The following is a 27,115-nucleotide window of genomic DNA, read 5'->3' on the forward strand; positions in this document are numbered from 1 at the left end:
ACCTGTTTTCCTCACTTTTTTGCAATTGCTGGGCGTCGTTGGAGCACACGAAACACCAACGAGGACGATGCACATGGCCGGATAAACTAAAGACAACACAGTAAAATCTCCATCGGTGGTAATTAACCGAAAGGTAAATAATAATTACTATTATATATACACACACACACACACACACACACACACACGAAATGTTTAGTATGAATTTATTTATATAAATGTTGTTAATTAATGTAATAAAAAGTGCTGATGATCATATATCCAACCAACCTCAGATAGTGAGATCTAATATTCTCGCATGCATGGATATGGAAGAAGAAGAAACAGAGGAACGCAAGTTAAGGACGACGACATGCGTTACTCAACACGAATTCCGAGGTAGGCGTCTCTTGGGAGGTGGGTCCCAGTCCGACTCATGTGAACCCGGTTTCATTTGGCCGACAGGCAAAAAGGACGCTTAGTACTTGATGATGTTTTGGAGCGGCTCGGACCGGGTGTCAGGTTGGACCGGGACCCACCCCTAATCCCCCTCTCTCTCTCTCTCTCTCTCTCTCTCTCTCTCAAAACCCCAAAACTGTCTTAAAATGTCAGTGACTAGTCATGCCTTAAATTGGCCTCTTCTTTTCCTCCTCCTAATTTTTTTTTTATATTTTTAATCTCCCAATGCTCTGGTTGGTTTGACTCGTGAAGGTTGGCAACTTGGCTAAGAAGAATAGAAGATAATAATTAAACCTAATTAATTAATTGCTTCCTGCTTAGAGATCATGATGATAATAGATAGACCTAGGGAAATTGAGAGCTTTATTGATGAAATTAAATTAAATTCAACAATTAATTTGAGAGAGGGAGGGAGTTTGCAAAATTACCGGTATCCTTATCCTGGTGCATGCACATATGCATAATAGACAGACTCGGGAAAATGAGAGCTGTGTTGATTCCCCTTTCAACTCTCATTCCCCTGTGTGGTTGCTATCAGCAAAGGTGCTGATAGCATAAAAAAGTGGGAGTTGGGAGACAAGTATGTAGCTTATTCCTTTTCATATCCCTCTCCTTTTCATTGAAAATTTTAGACAAACTTGTTTCCTCAGGACTACAATCATTGAGGCAGTACCGACAGAAAGAGTACTGACAGAAAAAGAAAAAAGAAGTACATATATATAATTTATCAGCAATTTATTTGATATACATACATACATACATACATACATATGTATGTATAATATCACTGACTGATTAACATACATGAGTTGTTAGGTGTTTGAAGGAAATGAAATGATGGCATCTATCTTCTTCCAGAGAAGCTGTTGTTATATTCCAAAGGACCAAGTGTGCAGAAAGTTCCTGGATGTTGCATGCAAGATATCGCAGAGCACAACAGCTGTGATTCTTGTACCTGTTTGTTGTGCTGTTCATGATTTCTTACTTCTCTTTTTTTTTTCTTCAAAGTTATTTGTACAGATTTCAGACTCGTCCGTTGGCACGATATAAAGAACCAAAACATGGTGCTTGCTGGATTTACCCATGAATTCATTACCAAATCTTTCTTTTCACAGTTTATCCAACCCCGAGTCTAGTTTCAAGTGTAATCCAAAGGAGAGTTTCGGATAGAAGTGAAAAGAGTTTAATTGATTTTGAAAGGAGCCGAAAAACTATACGATTATATATCTATGTATGTTGCATGGAGGAAGCAGTGTTAATATATAAAGCAACATCTTAATTAATAATGGTTTGAATTCGTGGAAAGCAAGTACAAGGAGAGGAGCAAGCATCCAAAAACGTCTTTCTAAAGCGTTATTTCCAACAGCAACGATCAGTTAAAAGAATGATTTGTCGACAGGTCGCAGTTAATTTTCTAGAGACGGTAGAGTAAGCACGTGGATTAGAACACTGTATGCAGAGAGAACAGAGAGGCAAATCGTCTGGATATACTTGTTAGCAGTAATGCTTCATAATCAAAGTACGAAAAGATAAGATATATTCCTCATCAATATATGCTCTGATCTCTGGCATCACCAGAGCGAGAAGCTCATCGAATCTCCATTGGGTCTGCACATCAAACCGAATCAATAGGACTTGTGATGCTTACGTATCTATACTAATCTATCAGGGCCTACTTAGCTCATCAATGTATACTTGTTACGCAAAACTCAAAAGTGAATTTGAATTTCCACTAGCTAAATTAAAATGACTTGTTGGCCTGTAGGATTCAGGTAAAGCCCAGCCAGAGCTTATGTTAGTTAGTGGAACAACTCAAATTGAATAAGGCTTTGGCCCAAAATAAAAGCCCAGTGTACATTACAGTTATACCCCTCCCCACCCTTCCCTCTTAAAGAATAAAGGAGATCCAAAACTCCTCACCGCCGATGGGGCGTATGATTGAGAAAGATATGGTGGGGTTGTTATGTCCGAGAGATAGTAACGATAGCAACTTGGCAACCATCGATTTTCAACCGTTGCTCATAAATTATCTTGGGCCACCACCAGTCCCCACCCCCCACCCCCCCTTTTTTTTTTTTTATTTAAAAAAAAAAGAAAAAAAAGAAGAAAAATGGTCAGAGTTCAAAGTCATGCATGATAATGATAAGTTGTGATTGAGGACCAACTATAACTATAATATTAGGCAGTAGGTTTAAAATCATGTTGAGAATTGAAAATTAATCACGTAACGTACGCTAGAAGCAAGGGGGCCACCGTTTTTGGAGTTAGTGAAGGAGAGAAGGGGTGGGAATGGGATTGAATAAAGTAGCCGGCGGGGTTATTTTTTCTTACTACCGTTCCCTTCTGAGTTCTGTCTCCTTGCTAAGCTTCTTCGTGCTGGTCCACGACACTTTCGATGATGTCTGCCCATCACATCAGACTTATTCAATAAAGTAGATGCTGACCACCCAAAGGCCCAAGGTAAACTTACCAATTTATTACACCAAAAGACTCAACTAATCTTAAAGATAAAAAGCACAGGTATATGGATAGCAGCCCATAGCCCAATACGCTGTCAATCCTCATGCCTCTCTTAGGGACCATCACTAGGGCCCATAGAAGTCCACCCATCAGGAACCCCAGTGTTTGATACAGAGTGGGGTCGTCGGGGATGGCCGATGGAGAGGGATACCTAGCCCAGGAGGACAATACAAGAGAGAGGCCCAGGCCCACTACAATATTAAAGATAGGCCCACCATAACAGCCAGATATTGCTACTTGGGCCCCTCGTGGCCCACCATTCATTGCTACTGCCACGTTGGCGATCAAGTCTCCCAGAGAGTTGCCCCCAGGCTAGCACAGTGAGTCCTAGAACGGAGGAGCTTATTTGTAACACAACACCAAGAGAGACTAAGAGGGAGACCAAATCCTCAGCAATGATGTAGGCCCAGATGACACTCATCAGGAACCCACCTGCAAGCCAAGGGAGTAGGAATCTGGATGGTGGTCTATTTTTATTGGTCTTCACAAGAGCACCAATCCCTAACACAATCCCTATTAATCCACCAAACAGATGGATAGTCAACCTCTCTTCTTCACCCGCATCTTCTCTTTTGGAATTCCATAGTGCAGCCAAGGGAGTTGGTGCCAATGTCACCGACATAACTGCAAATGACTTAGACCATCTCTCCTTAGAAACATCTGGGATGGTCAATCTCCTTGGCAGATACACAGGCAGTTCAATAATGTACAATATCCTACTAATAGTTTTACTCCAAGATGATGTTAGGAACTTAAAAGCAGTCACCTTGTCTCACTGTAGAGATCTTAGATTGATCCACAACCCTCCTACATAAAAGAGGGGTTCTCAATTCACCAACCTCTGTGCTTTGACACGGCAAAAATTTTGTATCTGTTGGCAGTGGCGAGGGCAAGGAATCATCATAGATACCTGTCTCTTCATCTCCCTTGTGACAGGCATATGTGATTGATACGAGGAAGACGTATACCAAGTAAAGGGAAGTGAAAGCCATGGCACCCCATATATTCATCTTACCAATCACTAAGATTGCAAGTACAACTGAAAGAACAAAAAGGAGGAAGCAAATGTCACGCACAAAGCTGAACTTGTCGATGGAGATCTTGCGAGGACTAAGGAAGATGCTTAGGATTCCGATGACCACAGATGACAAGAAGAATGCACCACCTAACACACTATTGAGACCTACATCACTGGTGTCACTGCCCAAGAAGGAGAGCATGGTAGAGAAGGCATCAGGGGCACCATTGCCTAGAGAGAGGAGGGTCACTCCAGCAATGGTGGGGGAGAGCTTCAGTAGTCTTGATAAGCCCTCCAAGTTAGAGCAGAAATAGTTTGCAGCTGTGTTTCCCAGTAGGTAGAACAACAAAAGAAGCCATAGCATCAGCATTGTATAACCAAGGATGGGATATTGACCACAGACACAGTAGAAGATGCTGAGATAATTATTATATCCTTCTGGAAGGCATTGGGCTTCAGAATTCAAATAGTTGCACTTCTCATCATAGCTTTCAAATCTATAAAGGCCATTGCAGACGCTGCCGGAATCATCAGAATGCCGAATTTGGTTGCTCTTGATGGTTTCCTTTAATGGTTGTTGCAATAGAGGATAGGAAGAACTCAACCATGCGGTGAGATAGAAGAAAATCACCAGTAGAAACGAGATGCTGAGGAAGAGATTAAGTACCTTGGCTGGTGATGAATCATGAACAGAGTTTCCCATAGCAGCACCATACAAGAATTTCCAGTGTGTAAATAAGGTTTAAGTAGTCTTCCTCATTGAAACAATGCCATTATTGAAGTGAACTTGAGAGATCTGTGGTTCATGTGCTATTGGTGGGGTGTCAGCGAAGGGCTCCAAGCTTTTACTATCAGTGCCCACAATTTTAAGCACGGCAAACAAATAAATCCCAGGACCACAACATTAAGATAGGGTTGGTGATGCATACCCAGGTTAATCTGACATGACCGGGTGATTTTGTGATCCCATGTTATTTTATTTCTCATAGCAAAATACTAAAATCTCCCACAAGGAACTACGGAAGACTGATATCCAAGAGTACAGTTCTAAAAGAATGACCCATCTCAACCCAACACATTTCAGATGCTTTGTGCAGCGACAAAGGGTACAATTCATAGGCATTGCTACTTACAACAAGTATTGCTATAAAGACCAATTTAAAAGCATCAGCAGAGATAAACAACCAATCAAGTAGAAATCTAACATGTGCACAAAGAAAAGAATGACAAGATTTGGGTGGCCCATGAATGAGAACCTTAGGTAAATGATGATAAATTGATAACTGACTGATCGTGCTTATCCAGGAGAACAGGTGTATTTCCACTTAGTAATCACATAAGTAGGACAAAGGATCGGTAAAATTGATATTTATCTAATTGACAAGAAAACTGAAAGTGGCAAGCTGACTTTCACAATCAGAACTTGCATTATCATACTAACAAAGAAGTATGAACACATGGCTGAGTTTAAAATCCATGTCATCAAGTGAATTATGTGATAGGCCATGATTTCTGCCAAACCCATCGCCATCTACCAGCAACATTCCAGTCAGTTGTTCAATGATAGTAGGGAAGGTATCAACTTTAATGGATTGAGATGTTATGCCTCCTTGCGTAGGTAAAATCTATGGTATATTCCTCACTTCCTTGATGATTCTGCCAGCTTTTCTTTACTTACATAATGACACAGGGGCATGATACTATGATCAATAATTACAACAATGACAAGCTTTAGTCAGAACTGATTATCTTAGTTATACGGATCAGCCTTTTATTCATCTCTATTTAGTGCAAGCTTCTCTACAAATCAAGTCCAAATATATAATTTGTACAACATTTAGATTTTGGTCCCTTTTTTTTTTTCATTTTCTTCCAATACACCTTCTACTTAAATAACACCATACTTTCTAACTGATGCACTATGTGGTCTTCTTGGGCATTTCCTAACCATATTGATTAATTTCTCATTTTAGGTATGCTCTACGAGTGTTAGTGGAAAAGTGTCCAAGGAGAGATTGTTTAGATTGTTAATTTAAATAATAACATATTAGTATCAGAAGAGAATTTTTTTGGCCCATGTTGTAGATGCTAAACAAGCAGAATTAATGGAATATGTCATAGCTCAGCCCTAAGAAGAGAGAAATAAATGTGATAGGCCAAGATTTATAAAAGACATGATGCACTAGCACTACCGAAAGGCTATCATCTCATGCTATTGACTTCAACAAGGACTCCCCAATTCTTCACCACATATGCCTCCTAAAGGCAGGAGATAATACTCTCCAGGTCACAAAGGTTCAACTTTGCGTGATGTAGCCAGGCAATGTCCTTCCAAAGCAGAGATGATTTTGTTTCTTTTCTATGGTAAGTTATTCTGATGATATTGCACCTTTCATTCTCTCAACAATGACAGTCTGAGCTCCTCAACTCAAGTAGCTCAAAAGCATCCCTAAGTAGATCCATGTGTCTGTTGGTGTTAGCTTAACTTTCTTTCCATTGACAAGAAAGATTTCAAGAAGAAATATTAAATGAACAAGGACAACAACAGCATTGTTGTTGCTCTATAGGAGATTGCAACAGCCAACAGATGAAGAAGTCCATCACCTAGGAGAAAAAAGTTGACTCCTAGACAATTCCTATAGGAAAATGCTTTGCATTAGGTCACAAGTTCCTATCAGTACATATGTTCTGAAAGAACTAATGATTGCAGTAGAATTTTACTGATAAACTCTCAATACTCTAAAATATGCCTCCGGTCTACTCGTGTTTATCTTTATATCAACCTTTTTCATCAAAACATGCATATTCTCAAACCTACCGGTTTATCATATTTTCACCACTGAGTGAAGTAAAAGTAATAACATCCCTTACCTGTTGAGCTACAAAACAAGTTCGGATATTAATAGGCGCAATCACATTCACGTCAAGGAGTCCTAATTTCAAGGATATAAGAACATAGTTAGAATTCAACAATATTTTATCATACCACCCATGGCTCATCGAAACAAAAAAGACACAAATCTATGATAAGAGTCAAAGCTAATCAAATGTGGACCTACATTTCCCTACGTTACGTTATGTATAATGAAATTCCTCTTCTGAAGCAAGAAACACTATACCACTTGCATCATATAACCTAAAAATATTTTCGAAGCTTAAAATCCTAAACCGGCATAGGAACAAGCGCAAATAAGGATGAAATTAATGGAGGAATACCAATGTGATTGCTGCGCTTCAACAACTACGGCAGGCGAAGCGAGATGAGAAGAAGGCGAAGAAACGATCATGGAGATGGAAACTCGCGGGAGATCACCTCTCAGTCAGACGGGGAAGAGGGTCGTCGGATTCTAGTAGTGTTTTTTACTTGACAACCCGAATCCATTTACCATTGCGTATTATGATCTGGGCTGGGCTGGGCATTTCAAATATCCGGAGTTGACCAATTCAAGGATTGGGCTGATTTTAATAGAAAGATGTTAGTGGATGACTCGTAGTCGTAGCCGTAGGAGGAGCATATAGACAATGATTTGAGAAGAGGGTAGGTGAGGTATTAACTAAAAAAAAACACCATTATTGAGTATAAAATTTTCAACAACAAAAGGAGGACCGACCACGTTCATTCCCCCCCTGTCGACTCTGTCGAGATAGTCCAAGCTGGCCTCTTATATTCATTCCTACGCCCAGTTACAGCTTAGCAACTAACCTAGAAAATACAAAATATATATGAAGGGATATGGCCTAGTTGTGCTCGATAATTCATTGCCAATAGAGTCAACTTGGCGTGCGGTTTCCACTACTCGAACATCCAAGTAAATAATAATAATAATAATACTAACTACTTATCTATTCTCTTGTCTATTGGTTGAGAAGAGAATAGAGAGATGTATATGGGCTTTTATTCTATTTTGATCTGGCCTGCTGCGTACGTGGAACAAAGTTGCAGAAGAAAATAATATTCAAACAAAAAGGGCCGCCACAACTAATTTTACACACAGCCGCTTTCTCTGACGGATCTACGTGTCACCTGACTAATGGCTCTCGGGTAGTAGAATTCCACAAGCCGAGCTGCAGCTGATCCAGGGTTGGTCGTGAACAGCGCAGTGGCTCGTCAAAACATCTAGAGAAGCCTCTAAAACGAGTAACGAGACTTTTTATTAGATATCCATCCGCCTCGAGAAAGAGGTAAGGGAGATCAGAGTCGAAGGGAACTGCTCCGATTCTTCTCGGGAAGGGGAGGAAGAACAAGCTTGTGAGTACCATTCATCTTTTACAGGAAATTTTGTTGTCCGCTGGTTCGTTTGGAATTATTTTAAAAGGTTTACAGTTCAATTTTGGTAACGAATTTATTCTCGATCTCACTTTTATGGCTTGCATTTTATTCCAGATTGTGAAGCGGATCATTTCGACTTGATCCTAATTAAGGTATCCGGGGATTTCTGCAATTGTGATTTCCAGAGATTCTCTATTTCCCTGTTTTTTGTTCGATCTGCTTCGAATCGCTTAGGAAAGTTCGGAACTTTACAAGGGCTTCGGACAAATCGAGGCAGAATTCGCTAAGAAGGAGACTAATTTCGTGGGAAAGTTGTTAACTTTGGAGCTAATTCGAACCGTTCCTTGCTGATACCCTAGAACCGTCTTTAGAATTGGATGAGAGAATAGAGCAACAATGGGAAAAGGAGGAGGTTGTGTGCCAAGCAAGAAGCGGCAGCCAGCAGTCGCATCAAACGACGCTCCATCATCTGCTCTCAATGTCCCAATTCCCACGGAGCAGAAGAGCCAAGCAAGCAACGAGGCCTTGGAAGCCGCCGCTATTCCGCCGCCGGCTGTTGTCAAGCTCAAAATCTTTATCGTGTTCTACTCCATGTATGGCCACGTCGAGAGTCTCGCGAAGAGGATGAAGAAGGGAGTGGATGGCATCGACGGTGCAGAGGGCGTGCTTTACCGCGTCCCAGAGACGCTGCCATCGGAGGTCTTGGAGCAGATGAAGGCGCCACCGAAGGATCCTGAGATCCCTGTCATCACTGCAGCAGCTGAGCTGGAAGAGGCTGATGGGATATTGTTTGGGTTTCCTACAAGGTATGGGGCAATGGCGGCTCAAATGAAGGCCTTCTTTGATTCCACAGGACAGCTGTGGAAGGAGCAGAAGCTGGCCGGAAAGCCGGCTGGATTTTTTGTGAGTACGGGGACCCAAGGAGGAGGACAGGAAACAACAGCGTAAGATTCTTCATGGCATTGATCTCTCTTTTAATATTAAATATCCAATCCTTTTGCCTCTAGTTCCTTGTCTGTGCAAGAGGTTGGAGTTAAACTAGTTTGTAGATTCTGTTGTTCTCTCAGAATTTAGCTTTACTTTGGGCCTGTTGACAAGCAACTGTTCCTAGTGGATGAGGCTCTCAGCAATGTTGATTTGGGAGACCAATAAGTACAAACCTTTCAAGTGGTTGGTTTGCGACATAAACCAGATGTCCGGCTGCCTGTAGTAGGCCTTACTATCATGCTCTCTTATATTTATCTGTTGATTTAACACTAAAGTCTAAAAGAAGTGATGAATTCATAGCTGAATGCTCAATTTAGTTACTAAGTAATCTTTGGTCCTAATTCATGGGTTAACCAGTCCCAGAAGCTCCACTTAAGCTTTTCTTGAACAAGCATAAACCCTGATTCAGTTCTGGACTCTTACATTCTAAACCCACATTAACATCCATTCAATGTGTAAGCTCTGAGAGTAAGTCTATAGAATGTTATCTGCAGATAAATCCGCACTCTGCCATTTTACTTTTTTTCTTCTGGAAACATGTTTGGAGATCAGGATTATTTTAATTTCAGAAGAGGAAACTTAACAGTCACCGATTATGCATATCCATGAATCTCTTTTCAATTTTTTGGTGATTGGATAAAACAATAGATTTTTTCTCAGGATCCCCATACCTAGCAAATGAAATAATATATCAATTGAGAAAGTCTTTTATGCCGAATTTGTAGGGCTAGCCTTGGGCTGACCACTTAGTATGAGGGAAATGGTTAATTTATCTGCAGCCAAACCATAGTTGTTACCCTAGTTCCTAACTTTTGGCATAGATGCTATTTTCAATTTATAGAATGTATTTGATTGTTCATTTGTTTCTATTTGCTGGAGAGTGTTATGAAGCATGTTTAATTATGTTATTTGTTTTGTTAATTGTGCTGCATAATTTCCATGGTATGTTTTTGAGCCTGAACTTGCAGGTAAAATGAGAAACTATGCTGAATATTAATAATAGATGCACGAGGCATTTCTTGGATAGTTTTCAATTGTTGGTAATGGATGAATTTAGAATGGGATTATTGTGTTTACTTGAAATAAAAAAATCTTCAGAGAATCAAACTTTAGAAAATTGAGCAGCAAAACTGCAAATGAGCATTAGTACACTTTAGATGGAGATTGCCATCTCAATGTTGTCTACTGTATAGTTCACTATTAGTCATCATTTTCCTGATGAAAATTAGTGTTATTCTTCTTTGACTTTTGAAGGAACATGCTGGCTCCACAATGAACTGGATTATGGAATATCATATGAAGAACCTTAGAGGCTTAGACAAATGGTGCTTTATATTTTACAAAAAAATTCACGTCAAACAACAGGGAGGATTTGAATCATGCTTCTTCAATTAAAGTTTCGATATTAGTTAGAGAAGTCACTGTATGTTATTGACCTTGGAAATTGAATTGTAGCATATCCTGGAAGTTGCAGGGACCAACTATTGGTTATTGAGGAGATGGTAATAGCTATATATTGTTTGGACTTTGGATATGATTGTAGTGATTATTTACTTTACTAAAAGAGATAAGTTAGATAATAGGTTCCTTAAAGAGGAGAGAAAGAGAGATAAAAAAAATCCCTGGCCATCAGCAAAATGACAAAAGTCAAGATGGCCCTTCAGTAAATGGTAAATGGAATGCAGTATGGGCCTAGATGGAATTGAAGAGTGACACAAAGATCTGAATACCTGATTCTTAGTTGCCTAATTCTGAAGTTGGAGTCTTGATGTAGGCTTATCTATGGAGATGGGGTCATCAAAACAACATAAGAATGTGACTGAATAGCAGATGAGGAAGCAAGTTTACAAGCAGATACTTAAGCAAATTAGGCACAGTATTTCAAGATTCTTACTTCTGTAATCTGAGACCATGTTGTTGGATCTTGAGGTTATAGTTTAAGAATACAAAAACAGCTGACCTATTCAGTAAAATGTGAATCAGATGAGTGTATCGTCATATAATTGCACAACCATTGAATTCTTATCTTCTAGCTCTAGAGAGATGGAGGTTTTTTACTACAGAAATTTTGCCATTCAGACGCCAAGGTGACGGTGGATATCACATTGGAGCAGTTCTGTTGCCTGCAACAACTGAAATTGCTTACAACTGCTGCAAAGAAAACAACTTCAACTGTCTGGATACCTGCCACCAGCATTTAGAAAATTGATGCGGCAAATAACTCACGTATTTTGAAGAATATATTAAAAATATTAATCTACTTACTTTCAGAGGACATCACTCTCAAAAATCCAAAATGTAGATCCCAACTTTGTGGTCTTGTGTCTCTAACAAATGTGCAGGCTGAGTGTCATTATTTTCTTTTCTCTATTCCTTCAGCAATAGAGACTGAATTCTCCTTAAATAATCACCTTAAGTATGGTTCTGATTTAGATATATTGGATTTTTGGGTGTTGTTATGTAATTGATCATGCAAGCGCAAAAGAACTGGCTAAGATTTTCTTTTGATAAACATGATCAAATAAGGAAGCAAAACGTAGGTATTCTGGATGGTAGTTGTGAGAAATGATCTAGAAAATTTTTACACGAATAACCAAGTCTAATGAACCACAAACCCTACTTCAGAAAGTTAGGTACCATTGCTGGTTATTTCTTTAGTAAGTTAGAATATGCATCTAAATAATTGCAGTCCATGCCAGTGGAGATTTGACTCTCTTTTTGCTCTGTGCTGGAATTCTGATTCTATTGCTGATTATGTTATAATGTTATGTCTTACATTGTTCAAGGTTAATTAGTTGCTAAATATAGAAAGTAAGAACATCTCCAGTGTTGTACATCAATGTGTTCTAACTGAGAACATTTGAATGCAAATGCTATTGCTGATTCATTGTAGCTTCAACTGGCACTACGATATGCTTGCAATCTAAATAGTATATACATGCTAAAACTGATACTGATCTAGTAACTCATATACTATATGGTGATAGCTACATATCTAAGCCATAGATTTCTCAATTATTATAGTTCTATTTATGTATATGTTTCAAGCTTAGATCATAAGAATTATTTTGTCGAATGGGGATCTTTGAACCAACCTAGAAACCGTTTAAGCATGTCCATTCTGTTTTCGAAGTCTAACAAATGGCAACACTTAGCTACTTTTAGCTCAAGCTGTACCTAATGGCCCCTATTACATGCTGTAGTGTCAGAGTCATGGACAGAGCTTCACACTTCAATTGACTGAAGAGGTTGAAATATTAGGTTAATTTCATATCAAATGCATACATGTTAAATTCTGTGCTATCATGGGGGCAAGCCGGTGAGGTCCAAGCATCAGGTATAATTAATAAACCATGTGACTGTTTTACTTTATTGGATTACATAAGCAGCAATTCTACAAGTAGAGCAAATAATTTACTGTTTGCTTAAAGGAATCGTATCTTAAGGCCAGTGTAAGATCTCATGTTTTGTTACATTTAAAGTGCATATTTTCTGGTTTCTGTTGAAGCTCTCCCTTTGAAGAGCATATTTTTCTATTCTCTTCTTTGGATTGTTATCGTCAATCAATTTACATACCATTACTAGGTTCTTAAGAAAAGTGCAAGCATGTAATTTGAAAAGTTATATTATGGACCTCACAATATTGAAACTTTTAGGTCATTAGGGCGTATGAGTTAGTTAACATTCACAAAACAGAGGGTCTATGACAGCGAAAGGCATCCTGATGTATTTAAATTGCAATGTTTCTACCCATTGATGGTTTAAGTTGTCATGAGATTTGACTAGAGAGAGCTTTGGAAAGGACTTACTTTCTTATTGGAACTCATATTTTTCAAAAAAAAAATTTGGTTTCTCTTGCTGCTAACTGAGCTACATCAACTCATAATGGGGTTTACTTTCTGATTGCAGTTGGACCGCAATCACCCAGCTAGCTCACCATGGAATGCTCTTCGTTCCCATTGGATACACTTTCGGAGCGGGCATGTTCAGCATGGATGATATCAGAGGAGGTTCTCCATATGGTGCAGGAGTTTTCGCCGGTGATGGCACAAGGCAAGCTACTGAAAGAGAGCTCTCCCTTGCTGAACACCAGGGCAAGTATATGGCTTCTATAGTCAAGAGGCTGGTGCTCCCATGAGTGAATATAATAGGTCACCAAATTCTATCATATTTCTCCACCAATATCAAGCTTTTCTCATAATTATTTGATTCTGGTCCCTCTTTAAAATACTTGTGTGATTCCTCTTTCCCTTTCTATCATCATTATCTGTTTCTGCCCGAGCTCAGACAGCTTTTCTGTCTTATTTGGTGTCAAGATCAGTGCCCATTATTTACTACAATGACTTCATAAATTAGAAGAATAAATCTGCTTTGTGTTGTTTATTATATTAATTGTTATCTGCATATCTTGTTGCAGTTTCTTCTTAACATCTGATTATGAAGTTCAATACCTGTTGCTACACACAATATTTCCGAGGTGCTGCCGTGATTCCAAACAAGTAGCTCCTCTGAAATTTTGACATCATCGGAATTCCTAATGACAACAAATTTTGATGCTCTTTCTCGCTCTTCATTGGACTGACTAAGACTTCCCTCACCAACTAAACCATTTGGACTAACCTAACAAACAAACTACTCTGGGTTTGCAATTATTTTTGGTAAACCTTTTTATTTCAGATGAGGAACACGTTAATAAACGTTCCATACGTTCTCGTGGGTCACCTTCCACACCTGCGCACTTCGATGAATGACGACGCTCTTCTCATGCCAATACGCCATGCAATGCAGGGGACATTTTTGTAAAATGGCACCAGAATGCCAAACTTCTCTGAAACGTGCGGCGATCCAACGGCCGCGAAAGCCGGCGGCCGACCAGCCCCAGTCGTCGCAAGAGCACAAATCACTTATAGTGACGAAGTTGCCCTCGAAGGAGGGACCCCCACCTATACACGACCAACGTGGGGCCAGAGAATCTCAGGGGGCGACGTGTACCACGTAGCGAGGCGGTCAAACCCTCACACGATTGCAAACCGCGCCAACCTTATATACTCCCCTCTCTTCCTTTAGGTACATCTTTTCCTTTTTTTCTTTTTTCGGTGTGTGTCTTTCTGTTCATCGACCTCCCAATTCCAAGGAAACATAGCAGGATTCCGTAAATCTTTCAGATACCCTTTCTGCATTCGTATGTTCTATTTCGCGTTCTTCTTTCTCTCTGCTACATTATCAAAGATCAGCAGAAAAGGGGGTTAGCGAATTAAAGGAGGCAACTTTTCTTTAAGCCTTCAGAAAAGATTAGTTTTTTTCTTACACAGGGTCTGTGACTGCATTGTTCTCTGTGTTCGGATGAGTGGTAGATTTATGAAATTTATTTGAGAACACCACCTTCCTCTGATTGCTTTCTTTAAATTCTGGCTATTTTGTGGAATCCAACCTCTGTTTTATCTGAAAGTTTTCTTTTTTAAAGGCGGACTCTTTGTGCTAGATCTTTTGCCCATCCTTGTTCTACCCTTTGGGATTCATATCCCAGAAAGGTGGTCTCTTTGATATTGGAAGAAAGACGATGAAGGTTTACCAATTGCTCTCGTGGGTTCTTCTTATGGGACTCGCACGTCCCATTGTCGAAGGCCTTGGGGTCAACTGGGGCACTATTTCGACTCACCGTTTCCCGCCTAAGAACATAAGTCAGCTCTTGCAAGACAATGGGATCAAGAAGGTGAAGCTGTTCGATGCTGCTGAATCCACCATGAGTGCATTGGCTGGAACCGGTATCGAGGTGATGATCGCAATCCCGAACGACATGCTCGCCGCCATGAATGATTATGATAAGGCAAAGAAGTGGGTGCAGAAGAACGTAACTCGCTATAATTTCGAAGGAGGTGTGAATATTACGTACGTTTCCAAACCTATAACGTCCTTCCTTTTCTTATAAATCCAGTAGCAAGTTTCATATTATATCAGCCTTTTCTTCCAGTTTTTTTTTTTTTCTTACTACCTACTGCGTTATTGAATGGCCCCAATGCTAGTAAGTAGTAATATCTGTTCTATCTCTGAATTTGCTTACGGGGAATTCATTATCCTCGTACACTTTTAGTATAGTAATCAAAGATAGATGGATGTGAATCTCCAAGCCATTGTCATGATTTTTTCCCCCTCCTTTGACAGATATGTAGCAGTCGGAAATGAGCCCTTCCTCAAATCCTACAATGGTACATTTGATAATACCACATTCCCTGCACTGGAGAACATCCAAAATGCCATCAATGAAGCAGGTCTAGGCAACACCATTAAGGCCACCATTCCCCTCAATGCCGACGTCTATGAGTCGCCGACGAACAATCCCCTCCCTTCTGCAGGACAATTCCGAGCTGATATCATGGATCAGATGACTCAAATTCTCCGATTCTTTGACGAAAATGCGGCGCCGTTCACCGTGAACATTTACCCATTCCTAAGTCTCTATGCAAACGACAACTTCCCGCTGGACTTTGCTTTCTTCGACGGCTCTGCAACTCCGGTCATCGACAACGGAATTGAGTACACCAATGTGTTTGACGCCAACTTCGACACCCTTGCCTCTGCTCTCAAGAAGGCTGGCTACGGAGACATGCCCATCATTGTAGGAGAAGTTGGTTGGCCTACAGATGGAGACAAACATGCAAACTTGGACTATGCCAAAAGGTTCTACAATGGCCTTCTAAAACGTCTTGGTACCAATCAAGGAACTCCACTTAGGCCAAACACATACATAGAAGTCTATCTCTTTGGTTTGATTGATGAGGACGCCAAGAGCGTAGCTCCAGGGGATTTTGAACGCCACTGGGGAATCTTTACCTATGATGGCCAACCCAAGTTTCCAATGGATCTCTCAGGTCAGGGGGAAGGCAAGCTCCTTGTTGGAGCCAAGAATGTTACGTATTTGCCTCCTAAGTGGTGTGTGTTCAACCCAAATTCTACAGATCTTAGCAAGCTTGCGGACAACATAAACTTTGCATGCACTTATGCGGATTGTACGTCCCTTGGTTACGGCTCTACCTGCAACAACCTGGATGCAAATGGAAATGCTTCTTATGCTTTCAATATGTACTACCAGACTCAGAACCAAGTTGAGTCGAGCTGCTATTTCCAAGGGCTGGCCATGGAGACGACGCAGAATGCCTCGCAGGGATCGTGCAACTTCATCATACAGATTAATTCTCCTTCTGCTTCTTCATCACCTACAGTTTCACTAGTGGTGCTTTTGTCAGTGCTTCTTGGACTTCTCAGCCAGCTGTTCTAGAAAAAAGATAGGTTGTAGATAATTAAATAGGGTATTCGTTGATTTGCTAACTTGTTTCTTGGATTCATTGTATAAAGTTTGCCAGAGTTTAACTACTAATGTGTTTTGATGTTGTAGTTGCTCCAGTTCCCAGGCTTGAATCAAGGTAACAATGATTGACACAAATCTTACACTGGTGTTGCTTATCAACATTATCAATTTAAAACATATAACCATCGTAGGATAAAGGAAGTTGCAACACTGAGGCTTACAATGGCAGTCCATTGAAAATTCAGTTCTAAAGAATTTTTGAAGAATTTGGAACTTGTCTTATAGAGAGGACATTAGAATTAAGAGGAACAATCTTAGTAAGCCTTACAACAGTATCCCTGCTTCGCACTTTCCACTCCAAGTGCTAACAATCATTGCACCAAGCTCTCCTTTTACAACCACTTGTAGACATTAAACTTAGTATCCACCCCGATGATATATAAAATAGTGGAAAGAGAGGAAAAAAAATCACTTGCTGAGGGCCTAAAAGAAACTCTGCTATAACTACCTCGAAGAGGAAATATTTGACTTGCATCCTATATTGCCAGGATGAAGATCTCTTGATTGATTTGAAGCTCCATCAATGGCAACATTTCTTAATCCAACTACAACTGCATCTCTTTCATTTCTCTCCTTCCTTTGCTTCTCAGAAACACCATCAACCAAAGCTTGGGTTGGTTCAGATGGAGTCCTTGGCTCACGTACGAAAGGCCCTACATTGATCCATGGGTGAAGAAGTAATTGGCCAGCTGTGGGACGTTTCTCTGGAACAAAGTCCAGTATTGGAACAAGAAAGTCAGCTATGTCATTTGCATCTTGCTCGCTGAACTCATACTTTTCCATGAGTACTTTGTTGAGGGGCCAAAACCGCAAGCGGCGAATGTGCCTCAGGTCACCATGCCTGTTGAAGAACTCTCGAGAGTACCTACCGCCCAAGGCTATCTGAGAAGCACTATTGTAGATTTAGAGAATTCAAACAATACGAGATATCTTGGAGGTTCAGGACAGGTGATTTACCTTCCGCGGCATCATTCCAAGAAGCTCCATCATCAGCGCCAAGTGATCCTGCAAATACATAAGAATACGGTCACCAATATACACCTGTTGCAAAAAAATCTCTACTAGGTAAATTAGCAATCTCCCCATATTATAACATAATTGCGTGTCAGCAGCATGTGTGGCTAGTGAAGAATCGAGGCACAGTAGCCCATGAATGTGATATGGACTGATTCCCCCCTCCACAAGTGCCATAAAAGATATTTGTTATCTCTAGGATGCATCATATATTCATATCCAACAAGAATGTTCATCACTAGGACAAAGACAGATAGCATGAGGTTTCATAGTGAAGACGATGCTCCTGCATGTGGAAATGATTATATTCTGACCTCCTAGTCTAAACAGTTTAACTGTATCTTCATGTTAATATAGGAATCTTGTGTGATGTTTACTGTTTGATCCATCAGAATTCAGATTATGCCTGAAGAGCACTGCTTGTGCAAGGGTTTAAATTTTTAAATACTGAATGAAGTATAAATATTATAAGCCTAAACCTCAAGGCATGTGACAAAACAGCACACAGAATGAATCACACAGACAAGCATTTGAAAAATTGTATCAGTATAATAGATATTTTCAAGCACATAGTAAAGGAGAACACGTAACAGTCTATTCCTTTTTATTCTTTATTTACTTTAGTTTTGTCACCTATCCAAGCAGTTAAAAGTTCACAATAAATGCAGGTGGCAATATCACATAAGCTTCTCCAAGTTTGAATCTTGCCATATTTCAGTTTTAATAGTGAAACAGTCAAGGTTTGTTCACACATCAATTTAAATATTTAAGAACAAACTTGAATGAGAAGAAAAAAACTTCAACGGAGAAGAGTTGAACAACTAGCCTTTTTGGACAGTAAATCACTCAATCAGTCATTGAGAACCCTTATCTCTTCTGCACTAGAAGAAAAGATATTGTTGTTGATGGATGAATATTTACTAACTGTAGATACCTCATGTAAAAGACATATAGAGCTTTTGATGGAGAAATGAGATTTTCAAAGTTAATTACTGCCATGGTAAGAAGCAAAAACCAACCCACAGTTATGTTCAAAGAATTAATGCCCATTGGTATTAGTTCAGAGAGATTTAAAGTTCAAGTCCTCTACCTCATCCCTATCAAAATTGTCTGAACTATGTGGATCAAAGAGCACATCTCCTGTGGCGAGTTCAAAGAAGATACAAGCGAATGACCACATGTCGGCAGATGTAGAATACTTGGATCCCAGAAGCACCTCGGGACTCCTATATTGCCTTGTCTGGATATCACTTGTAAACTGCTTATATGTCCAGCAAGCATTCCCAAAGTCCACCAACTTACATCGCAGGTTGGCCTCCATTGCTAACCTCTTCCTAGTATCTCTGCTGCCTCTCTGACGGCCACACACTACTCCATTGGGTTCCTCATTGGCACCACCACCACCATCATTCACTGCACAAGAACCCTCTTTATCTTCTGAACAATCTGCATCTGCAGATGCTGCCACTGCATTATTATCTGAGGTGGCAGCAGCAGCCCGCTTTGCCTTTCTCTTAATCTTCTTCTTTTGGTTTTTACTAAGGTCACCATTGGTCAAGGCAGGGGTTTTAGGTGGTGGTTCATCAGTTTTCACTGAAGGAATAATGAGTGGTGTGCTTGAGTGGCATGGATCCTTGGCTGGGTCAATGGACGACAGGAGGAGTATATTCTCTGGCTTAAGATCAGTGTGAATGATAGATAATTCACGGTGGAGGTAGTCCAGGCCGAGAAGAACATGACGGCAAATCTCTTTCACCATAGGAAGAGGGATTCCGCGATAATCTGTGTACTTAATCAGGGTTAGCAGGTTGTCCCCAAGAAACTCAAACACCATGCACACATGCTGGCCGTTAGGTCCCGAGTGCTTGAAATGGTCAAGGAGCTTTACAACGCACCGGGTGTCATTGGGATCCCCATCAGCAATCTGCTTCAGGATCTTTATCTCATCCATGGCCGCCTCTGTGTATTGCTGAGCACTCTTCTGCACTTTAAGCGCCACATAACGCTGCAACCAAGAAACAGTATCGTACTACAGCGGTCATTTTCACCATTTTTTCAGCATAACAGAAAATGGTTTTCTCTTTCAAGAAAACAAGATCAAATTTTGATCACAACATATAATTTTTGAGCAAAATGAAAGATGGTATTTTTTTTTTCAAGATAGTAGGTTGGTCACAATCTATCTATGTCTGAGCGAAAAGAGATAGTAGGTGAATTTCCCTTCTTGTGCTAAATATGATTGAATTCACACGACTATACCAAATGTTCTCGGAGATATTGAACCACGGAGAAGGTCTCAGATAGATCTTACGGAGTAAATGGTATCCCACGCGAGCCAAACGGTGGAGAAGTGCCCCCAGCCGAGTTTGGATTGGACGATGTAGGCCCCTTGCTTAAAGGAATCACCAACGCGAACGGCGTGGTAACCTCCTCTCCGGTAGTCCTCGGTGCCCTCGTCCTCCGAGGTGAAGTTGCTGCTCTCGCTCCTCCTGTCCTCCTCCGCCATCCGACCGCTGCCAATCCACTGATACGATCTAATCCCACGTCTCGCGAGACCTTTCCTTGTTACCACCTTCTCCCTCTCCTCCCTTCGCTCCGATTGGAACTAGGGTTTTCTTAACAGTAGTCTAAGCATGAGCCATCAGCTGGAGAACAACTCCTACTTGCCGACGTGGCAGTAAAAAGTCGATAGACGATGGAGGAGATTAATTAAAATTGAGAGGTGAGCACACTGGAATACTGGATTAGATTAATAAATAAGAGGGAACGATTTACAGAGGTCTCACCACCCTCTTTACTCTTCTTTCACACTAACAAGTTGCAACCAAAGAAAATAAAGGGGACGAGTTTGTTGCTTTCCTTTGCCTTGCTTTGCTTTGCTTTGAGGAGAAGGATAATGGAGAACTAATAATAATAATAATAATAATAATAATATGTCAGTTGCTGTTTGGGAAAGCCAAAAGATAAAGGAGTTGTTGGAACACCACCATTAACTTTTATGTATTAAACGCAATCTTCTTTTGAGATGGATGGCATGGCACGTTTTAACTCTTGTGTCTTGGATGGATGCAAGATGATGGACCACCAAAAGCTTGCATTGCATCCCAGGGTTTTGATTGATGGTTTGCTTTATATAATTTATATTTGGATCTTCTAGATCTGCAAAGATTCACCCTAACTGCTAACTTGATTACTAAATTCCATTTAATCCAAGTCCGGGTTTGCAAAAGTTGTAATAATGGCCTAGTTTTGGGCTAAGTTTTGGGCTTCGATCAAGAGCCCATTTATTCCCATAGGTTGTCGGTTGTCCTTTCCAGAATACGCGGCCCAGCCTAAGGTCCAATAGACAGAGGGAGGAGAGTGGTTTCGATTTCGAACGTTCTAGCCTCGCCTCCTAGGGTTTTTGTTTTGGTTGATCCTTCTCTCTTGTTGCTTCTTCTTCTTCAGAGGGTTTCTCTCTTCTTCTCTTCAACGGTCGCACTCCAAAAAAGCTCTAGGATTTCGATCCCTACTTTATAACTCTTTTTCGTTGTCTGCGATCCGAAAGTGAGGTGAAGATGGGGTTCCAGATGCAGCCTTACGGGATCCAGTCGATGCTCAAGGAAGGGCATAAGCACCTCTCTGGGCTCGATGAAGCCGTCCTCAAGAACATTGACGCATGCAAGCAACTCTCCGTCATCACTCGCACCTCCCTAGGCCCAAACGGTGAGCTCTTCCTCCCCAGGAGTTCCGTTAAAGGCTTTTACTTTTTCCCAAAAATTTGTGCTCTGAATGAGTTTTCGACTTTGCCTTCATTTGTTTTGGTGGGTTCTGTTACATTTGTATTGAGTCGTTTGTAAATATCAACATGATCGTAAGAATCTTCTGCTATTGGAGGCGTGGTCCTCTGATATAATGGTAATCTACCTGAAAAAAAAAATAATGGGGCTAGGACTTGCGGGAGGACCTTTTTCTCGTTACATGGAAAGAGAACAGCTTCATCACAGCAGAAGGTTATGGACCTGTTAGAATTATTTGATTACCGTGCCTAGATCTCAGTATTTGTATGTTGCCTCATTGCAGTATTTAGTGATTTGAGTATAGTGGTAGCACTGCTGGTTTTGTTGATTCCTTGTGGTTGTGCTGCATGTTGTTCAATAGAGGACTGTAGAGTGTTTTATTTTATTTTATTTTCATTTTCTGGAAAATTTTCTGTTATTGTCCATATTAATCATTCTTCTAGTTGGAGATGCACTACATCTCTGTTCAATATGTATATACATGTATTTTTCTTCTTCTTCTTCTTCTTTTTTAAATGTTCAGCTAGAGTTCTCTTATAATTTCTTAGGTATGAACAAGATGGTAATAAATCATTTGGACAAGCTATTCATAACAAATGATGCCGCAACAATTGTGAATGAACTCGAGGTCCAGCATCCTGCTGCCAAGATTTTGGTTCTAGCAAGCAAGGCCCAGCAGGAGGAGATAGGGGATGGAGCTAATCTCACAATATCTTTTGCTGGGGAATTACTTGAGAAAGCAGAGGAGCTCATCAGGATGGGGCTGCATCCAAGTGAAATTATCAGTGGCTATACAAAGGCCATTAATAAGGTCTGCCTCGGTTAATGATTGGTGTGGGATTCCTTAATTGAGTATTTTATGACAGATTTTTATATTTCCTACTTTCCCTATCAACATGCAGACAGTGGAAATTTTAGATGAGTTGGTAGAGAAAGGTTCGGAAACCATGGATGTGAGGAATAAAGATGAAGTTGTTTTGCGAATGAAAGCTGCTGTTGCAAGCAAGCAATACGGTCAAGAAGATATATTGTGCCCTCTTATTGCTGATGTAAGTTACTTCAAAGATCCTTCACTTCAAAATCATTATTGTAGATTGTGTGCATAATTCTTGCTACGTGTCAGGCATGTATCCAAGTCTGCCCGAAAAACCCAGCTAACTTTAATGTGGACAATGTTCGAGTTGCAAAGCTACTTGGAGGTGGTTTGCACAACTCTACAGTAGCCCGTGGTATGGTCTTGAAAAGTGATGCCGTTGGGAGTATTAAAAGGATAGAGAAGGCAAAGGTAGAACTTGTATCTGGATCAAGTATTTCTTTTTATTTCCTATTTCTTTTAGTGATAGACATATGACACGTCCTTTATGTGGTCTATTTTCCTTTTCACATTTAAAGTTCTCTCATGCATTTATTCTGACGATGCATCTTTTGTTCTCTAGATTGCTGTGTTTGCTGGTGGTGTTGATACATCTGCAACAGAAACTAAAGGAACTGTTCTAATTCAAAGTGCTGAACAGGTAGTGTAATGATGAAAAAAAAAATTTAGGTGCACCATTTATTGAGTTCTTTTTCTCTCTCTTTCTCTTTCATCACAGAGGCATATTTCATTTCATTTCATATCTAAGATGCAGAAATGTGAAGTATTATGTACTGAATTGTGTCAATTAGTAAAAAATTGGGTATGAAATTTATGGTGTAAATACTTTGTATTTATGATTTTGCAGCTGGAGAATTATGCAAAAACTGAGGAAGCTAAAGTTGAGGAGCTTATTAAAGCTGTTGCCGACTCAGGTGCCAAAGTTATTGTTAGTGGAGCTGCAGTTGGTGATATGGCATTGCATTTCTGTGAGCGTTACAAGTAAGTGAAGTTGTATCTTGGCCTATATCATATCGACACTTGGAAATGTGAAAGCATTATGAATTTGTTTTTTGGATGTTTGTATTATAAGTGGTCTCATTTTTCTTCAAATCTCTTCAAAAGCTGTTCTCCTTCTTCCTTTCTTTCTTTCTTTCTTTCTTTTTCTATGTGAAATTAAGAAGTACACAAGTTGTTATGGTAGAATTATTTTTGGGCTTATGGAGTGCAGGTCATCTAGTAACAAACTTTAATAGTTTCTTTTCTTGCTGCAGTTCTAGAATATTTATACTCTTTTGAAGTTCTATATATGCACTTTGGTCATTATTCCGTTGGTCAGTCGAAACTCGAAGGGCTTTTTCCTTTCTCCTCTATCCATTGTCATGCCTTGATCCTATTTTTAATATTCTTTCGAAAAAAATATCTAGAAGAGGCAAGAGACTATTCAGCCCTTTTCTTCCTCGTATAATAACTCAACAAGTCTAGCTTTTCTCCCACAGTGGAAATGTGCTCTATTTCAGTTCTAGAATATTTATACTCTTTTGAAGTTCTATATATGCACTTTGGTCATTATTCCGTTGGTCAGTCGAAACTCGAAGGGCTTTTTCCTTTCTCCTCTATCCATTGTCATGCCTTGATCCTATTTTTAATATTCTTTCGAAAAAAATATCTAGAAGAGGCAAGAGACTATTCAGCCCTTTTCTTCCTTGTATAATAACTCAACAAGTCTAGCTTTTCTCCCACAGTGGAAATGTGCTCTATTTCCTTTTTTCCTTTCAGATGTTTAGTTGCAAGTTCATCTCTTAAAGAGATGGAGTTGTTATTACTCATTAATTCAGATGATCGATTCTTGGGCCAGATCATCTATTTAATGCATAAATGAAAGCTCACTGTTATGATAATAAGGTCTAGTATAGACATGTCTTACATAGAGGTGATAATGAGTTTATATATATAAGGGGGTCTTCTTCAATGATACTTATATAGACTGCCATCTTTACAGACTCATGGTTCTGAAAATCAGCTCAAAGTTTGAATTAAGAAGGTTTTGCCGCACAACTGGTGCCATAGCTCGTGTAGGTTATCTTTACTACAGTGATTTTTTGTTTTTTGTTTTTGGGTTAGATTGTGCTTCTATCTCATGCTAGGAATTGTTCATGACAATGGAACAGCTGAAACTTAGCCAACCAAATCCGGATGAGCTGGGATATGCTGACTCTGTTTCAGTGGAGGAAATTGGCGGTTCCCGGGTTTGTTAACTACTGTGTGCAAGCATATACACACAATAGCCTGCTTTCTTGAGAGCTATATTTTCTTTCTTTTGTTTGACAGGTAACAGTTGTGAAAAATGATGAAGGTGGAAATTCAGTTTCTACGATTGTCTTAAGAGGTAGTACTGACAGTATATTAGATGACCTTGAAAGGGCTGTGGATGACGGTGTTAATGCATACAAGGTCTGGTTTTCATAAGGCTCATATCTTATGATGAGGGCTTAATGCTGCGTCAGTTATGGCGAATTTCTTATCTGACACATTCTTCTTGTATTTATCAGGCTATGTGCAGAGATAGTCGAATCATACCAGGGGCTGCCGCAACAGAAATAGAACTAGCTAGAAAACTGAAGGAGTTTTCATTCAAGGAAACAGGGTAAATAAGTCAATGTTGATTCTTACTCTTGTGTATAGCTGTTTAATTGCATGTAAGCAGACTTAAATATGGGTCAAAGGCATTCCTGAAATATTTAAGTTCTTTTTATATCAATGTAGAAAGTATATTTAGTTGCTTCAAGCAGGTAATTACCTTGGTATTGCTATCAGTCTCACAGTTGCATGCATTGTTCAACTTGAGATTGGGGATCTTTGACTTTCAATATGGATTAACTGTTGCAAGTGATGGTGAACATTTATTAGATGTTGATTTTGTTTGTAAGAGATCAAGCAGGTAATTACCTTGGTATTGCTATCAGTCTCACAGTTGCATGCATTGTTCAACTTGAGATTGGGGATCTTTGACTTTCAATATGGATTAACTGTTGCAAGTGATGGTGAACATTTATTAGATGTTGATTTTGTTTGTAAGAGATGCTGCAGTGTCATTAAGATATGAATGGATGTATCGTTCTGGACCACATTCAATCATTCATGCATTAAGTTGTGTTTTCTTTATAGACATCTGGTTCTTCAAACATTTGCATGATATAACATTGCTGTGATAGCATATGTTTATAATTATTTTTTTCATGAAATTTACTGTTAATACATCAAATTTTTTTTTTTTTTTGGTTGACAAATTCTAACAGATCAATTGTCACATTTCTTTTGGGTCAATTTGTCACAAGAGGACCGTATTTGCAAATCTTATGAACTTTGTAATTCATCTGATTGTCAACTTCATTTGTCCAGATTGGATCAGTATGCCATTGCAAAGTTTGCCGAAAGCTTTGAAATGGTGCCTAAGACCCTATCTGAAAATGCTGGACTCAATGCAATGGAGATAATATCTTCCTTATATGCTGAACATGCTGCTGGAAATATCAAAGTTGGTATCGACTTGGAGGAAGGTATCTGCACGGATGTCTCATCTTTGAAAATCTGGGACCTCCATCTCACCAAGTGAGTCCATGTCGAATTCTTTTATTATTATCTAGATTTCTATCTTATTTCTTTAGAATGCATATTTTCTTAGGATTTAAGCTTGATGTAATTCAATGTGTTTCCAGTAAGATCCTCTCAGCAGCCTTGTGTTGTTTCCAGTGTAGAACTGTAGATGTACAATGCTATTCATTGGGCTTGAGTGCTATTTTATTGTGTGTGAACAGAATGGTTCCATTTTATGCTTTTAGTGGTGAGACATAGATATGTGAACAAACAAAACATGTACGCATCATGGAGAGATATATTTGATCAAATTGTGCATGCGATATTGTTTAATTGGCTGATTCATATGGTCTCTTTGTTAATTGTCATTGAACTATGGATTTTTTTTTTCTCTGTGATTTCATAAGTACCAGAATGAATTAATGATAAATGTATGTTGTACAGGTGCTTAGTATGAATGGATCACCTTCATCATTCCATCTGTCTGCAGCCCAAAATTGATAAACTTACATTTTAGCATTTGATCTCTGCACACATAGGCCAAACTCTCTATGACACGATACCCAAAAGGATAGCCCTAGGCGCATATTTTGTTGCTCTGATATATGGTTTTTCTTATGAGAGCTAAATATGTTTTCCTTCTGAGCAGGTTCTTTGCACTAAAGTATGCTGCTGATGCTGCTTGTACTGTTCTGCGGGTCGATCAGGTGAGTAGATTTTCTATCCCTGTAGCAGTGTTTCTTAAATTCATCTCATAATCTGTGGGAATTCTTGTATACATCTTGTAGCATCAGTGACACAACATGTGCTTCATTTCGCAGATCATAATGGCAAAACCTGCCGGTGGCCCAAAAAGAGATCAACCAGCTGGAATGGATGAGGATTAGTTGGAGGAGCAGAGGCTGGATTTGGTTTCCCTGGTGACATCTTTATAAAGCTAAATGGTGGTAGCTGGTGTTCCTTTCTTTTACATGTAGGGAGTGGGATTTTTTTTGAGGGACTTAGAAACAGCAAAAGCTTGATAAGCATGGTTTGTGTGATGTTATTGTTATATGGTTGGCTCGTCTTATTGATCCAGCAGTGCTTAATCATAATCTTCTGGATTGGAATTTTTTTCCCTTATCCTTGAACAGAAGATTTGTATGGATAATTACTCTGATACAATTTTTGTGATAATGTATCTTTTATCGATAGTTAATGGCACCAGTTGAGCCAAATTACTTCTCACGTGCGTCACGTGACAGTAATGTTATTGTGTTTGGTACCATACACA

At 39.6% G+C, this 27,115-nt stretch overlaps 4 protein-coding genes and 1 pseudogene across 6 annotated transcripts; 3 read left to right on the top strand and 2 right to left on the bottom strand.

The window, feature by feature from the left end:
• Nucleotides 1–2,688: 2,688 nt before the first annotated feature.
• Nucleotides 2,689–4,929, bottom strand: LOC140779054 (cation/calcium exchanger 1-like; annotated as a pseudogene).
• A 3,136-nt stretch (nt 4,930–8,065) lies between these two features.
• LOC140778261 (probable NAD(P)H dehydrogenase (quinone) FQR1-like 2) lies at nt 8,066–13,637 on the top strand. Its single transcript, XM_073122896.1, has 3 exons — nt 8,066–8,225; nt 8,361–9,190; nt 13,143–13,637. The coding sequence occupies exons 2-3, from the start codon at nt 8,643–8,645 to the stop codon at nt 13,369–13,371; spliced, it is 777 nt and encodes a 258-aa protein (XP_072978997.1). The 5' UTR covers nt 8,066–8,225; nt 8,361–8,642; the 3' UTR covers nt 13,372–13,637.
• Nucleotides 13,638–13,771: 134 nt separating this feature from the next.
• On the top strand, nt 13,772–16,655 carry LOC140778260 (glucan endo-1,3-beta-glucosidase 8). 2 transcript variants are annotated; one of them, XM_073122894.1, is made up of 3 exons: nt 13,772–14,300; nt 14,698–15,122; nt 15,396–16,655. In XM_073122894.1, exons 2-3 carry the CDS (start codon nt 14,794–14,796, stop codon nt 16,507–16,509), a joined length of 1,443 nt encoding a protein of 480 aa, XP_072978995.1. In that variant the 5' UTR covers nt 13,772–14,300; nt 14,698–14,793; the 3' UTR covers nt 16,510–16,655. The 2 variants fall into 2 exon arrangements, with proteins under 2 accessions (XP_072978995.1, XP_072978996.1); XM_073122895.1 differs by having other exon boundaries at nt 14,716–15,122.
• A 101-nt stretch (nt 16,656–16,756) lies between these two features.
• On the bottom strand, nt 16,757–20,516 carry LOC140778259 (uncharacterized). Of its 2 annotated transcripts, XM_073122893.1 has the most exons (5): nt 20,400–20,513; nt 19,925–20,272; nt 18,704–19,618; nt 17,557–17,604; nt 16,757–17,481 (listed from the first exon to the last, which is right to left on the bottom strand). In XM_073122893.1, exons 2-5 carry the CDS (start codon nt 20,117–20,119, stop codon nt 17,044–17,046), a joined length of 1,596 nt encoding a protein of 531 aa, XP_072978994.1. In that variant the 5' UTR covers nt 20,120–20,272; nt 20,400–20,513; the 3' UTR covers nt 16,757–17,043. The 2 variants fall into 2 exon arrangements, with proteins under 2 accessions (XP_072978994.1, XP_072978993.1); XM_073122892.1 differs by having other exon boundaries at nt 19,925–20,516.
• A 455-nt stretch (nt 20,517–20,971) lies between these two features.
• LOC140779271 (T-complex protein 1 subunit theta-like) lies at nt 20,972–27,045 on the top strand. Its single transcript, XM_073124285.1, has 13 exons — nt 20,972–21,318; nt 21,941–22,203; nt 22,295–22,441; nt 22,516–22,677; nt 22,829–22,906; nt 23,114–23,247; nt 24,248–24,320; nt 24,417–24,494; nt 24,577–24,699; nt 24,798–24,892; nt 25,648–25,857; nt 26,492–26,549; nt 26,664–27,045. Exons 1-13 carry the CDS (start codon nt 21,171–21,173, stop codon nt 26,727–26,729), a joined length of 1,635 nt encoding a protein of 544 aa, XP_072980386.1. The 5' UTR covers nt 20,972–21,170; the 3' UTR covers nt 26,730–27,045.
• Nucleotides 27,046–27,115: the final 70 nt, after the last annotated feature.

This window comes from Typha angustifolia, chromosome 15 (genome assembly GCF_048772165.1).
Source record: "Typha angustifolia cultivar Huaian chromosome 15, ASM4877216v1, whole genome shotgun sequence".
Classification (NCBI taxonomy): Eukaryota; Viridiplantae; Streptophyta; class Magnoliopsida; order Poales; family Typhaceae; genus Typha; species Typha angustifolia.

What these genes read in the sequence shown, in the direction of transcription:
- LOC140778261 (XM_073122896.1), top strand. Translation starts at nt 8,643, where the DNA reads ATGGGAAAAGGAGGAGGTTGTGTGCCAAGCAAGAAGCGGCAGCCAGCA. An exon ending in GGAGGACAGGAAACAACAGC is followed by an intron (nt 9,191 to 13,142) that starts GTAAGATTCTTC and finishes TTCTGATTGCAG; the next exon opens with TTGGACCGCAATCACCCAGC.
- LOC140778259 (XM_073122892.1), bottom strand. Translation starts at nt 20,119, where the DNA reads ATGGCGGAGGAGGACAGGAGGAGCGAGAGCAGCAACTTCACCTCGGAG. An exon ending in CGTGGGATACCATTTACTCC is followed by an intron (nt 19,619 to 19,924) that starts GTAAGATCTATC and finishes TCTTGGTTGCAG; the next exon opens with CGTTATGTGGCGCTTAAAGT. An exon ending in ACAATTTTGATAGGGATGAG is followed by an intron (nt 17,605 to 18,703) that starts GTAGAGGACTTG and finishes ATGTATTTGCAG; the next exon opens with GATCACTTGGCGCTGATGAT.
- LOC140779271 (XM_073124285.1), top strand. Translation starts at nt 21,171, where the DNA reads ATGGGGTTCCAGATGCAGCCTTACGGGATCCAGTCGATGCTCAAGGAA. An exon ending in TGTGCCCTCTTATTGCTGAT is followed by an intron (nt 22,442 to 22,515) that starts GTAAGTTACTTC and finishes GCTACGTGTCAG; the next exon opens with GCATGTATCCAAGTCTGCCC. An exon ending in TAATTCAAAGTGCTGAACAG is followed by an intron (nt 22,907 to 23,113) that starts GTAGTGTAATGA and finishes ATGATTTTGCAG; the next exon opens with CTGGAGAATTATGCAAAAAC.
- LOC140778260 (XM_073122894.1), top strand. Translation starts at nt 14,794, where the DNA reads ATGAAGGTTTACCAATTGCTCTCGTGGGTTCTTCTTATGGGACTCGCA. An exon ending in GAAGGAGGTGTGAATATTAC is followed by an intron (nt 15,123 to 15,395) that starts GTACGTTTCCAA and finishes CTCCTTTGACAG; the next exon opens with ATATGTAGCAGTCGGAAATG.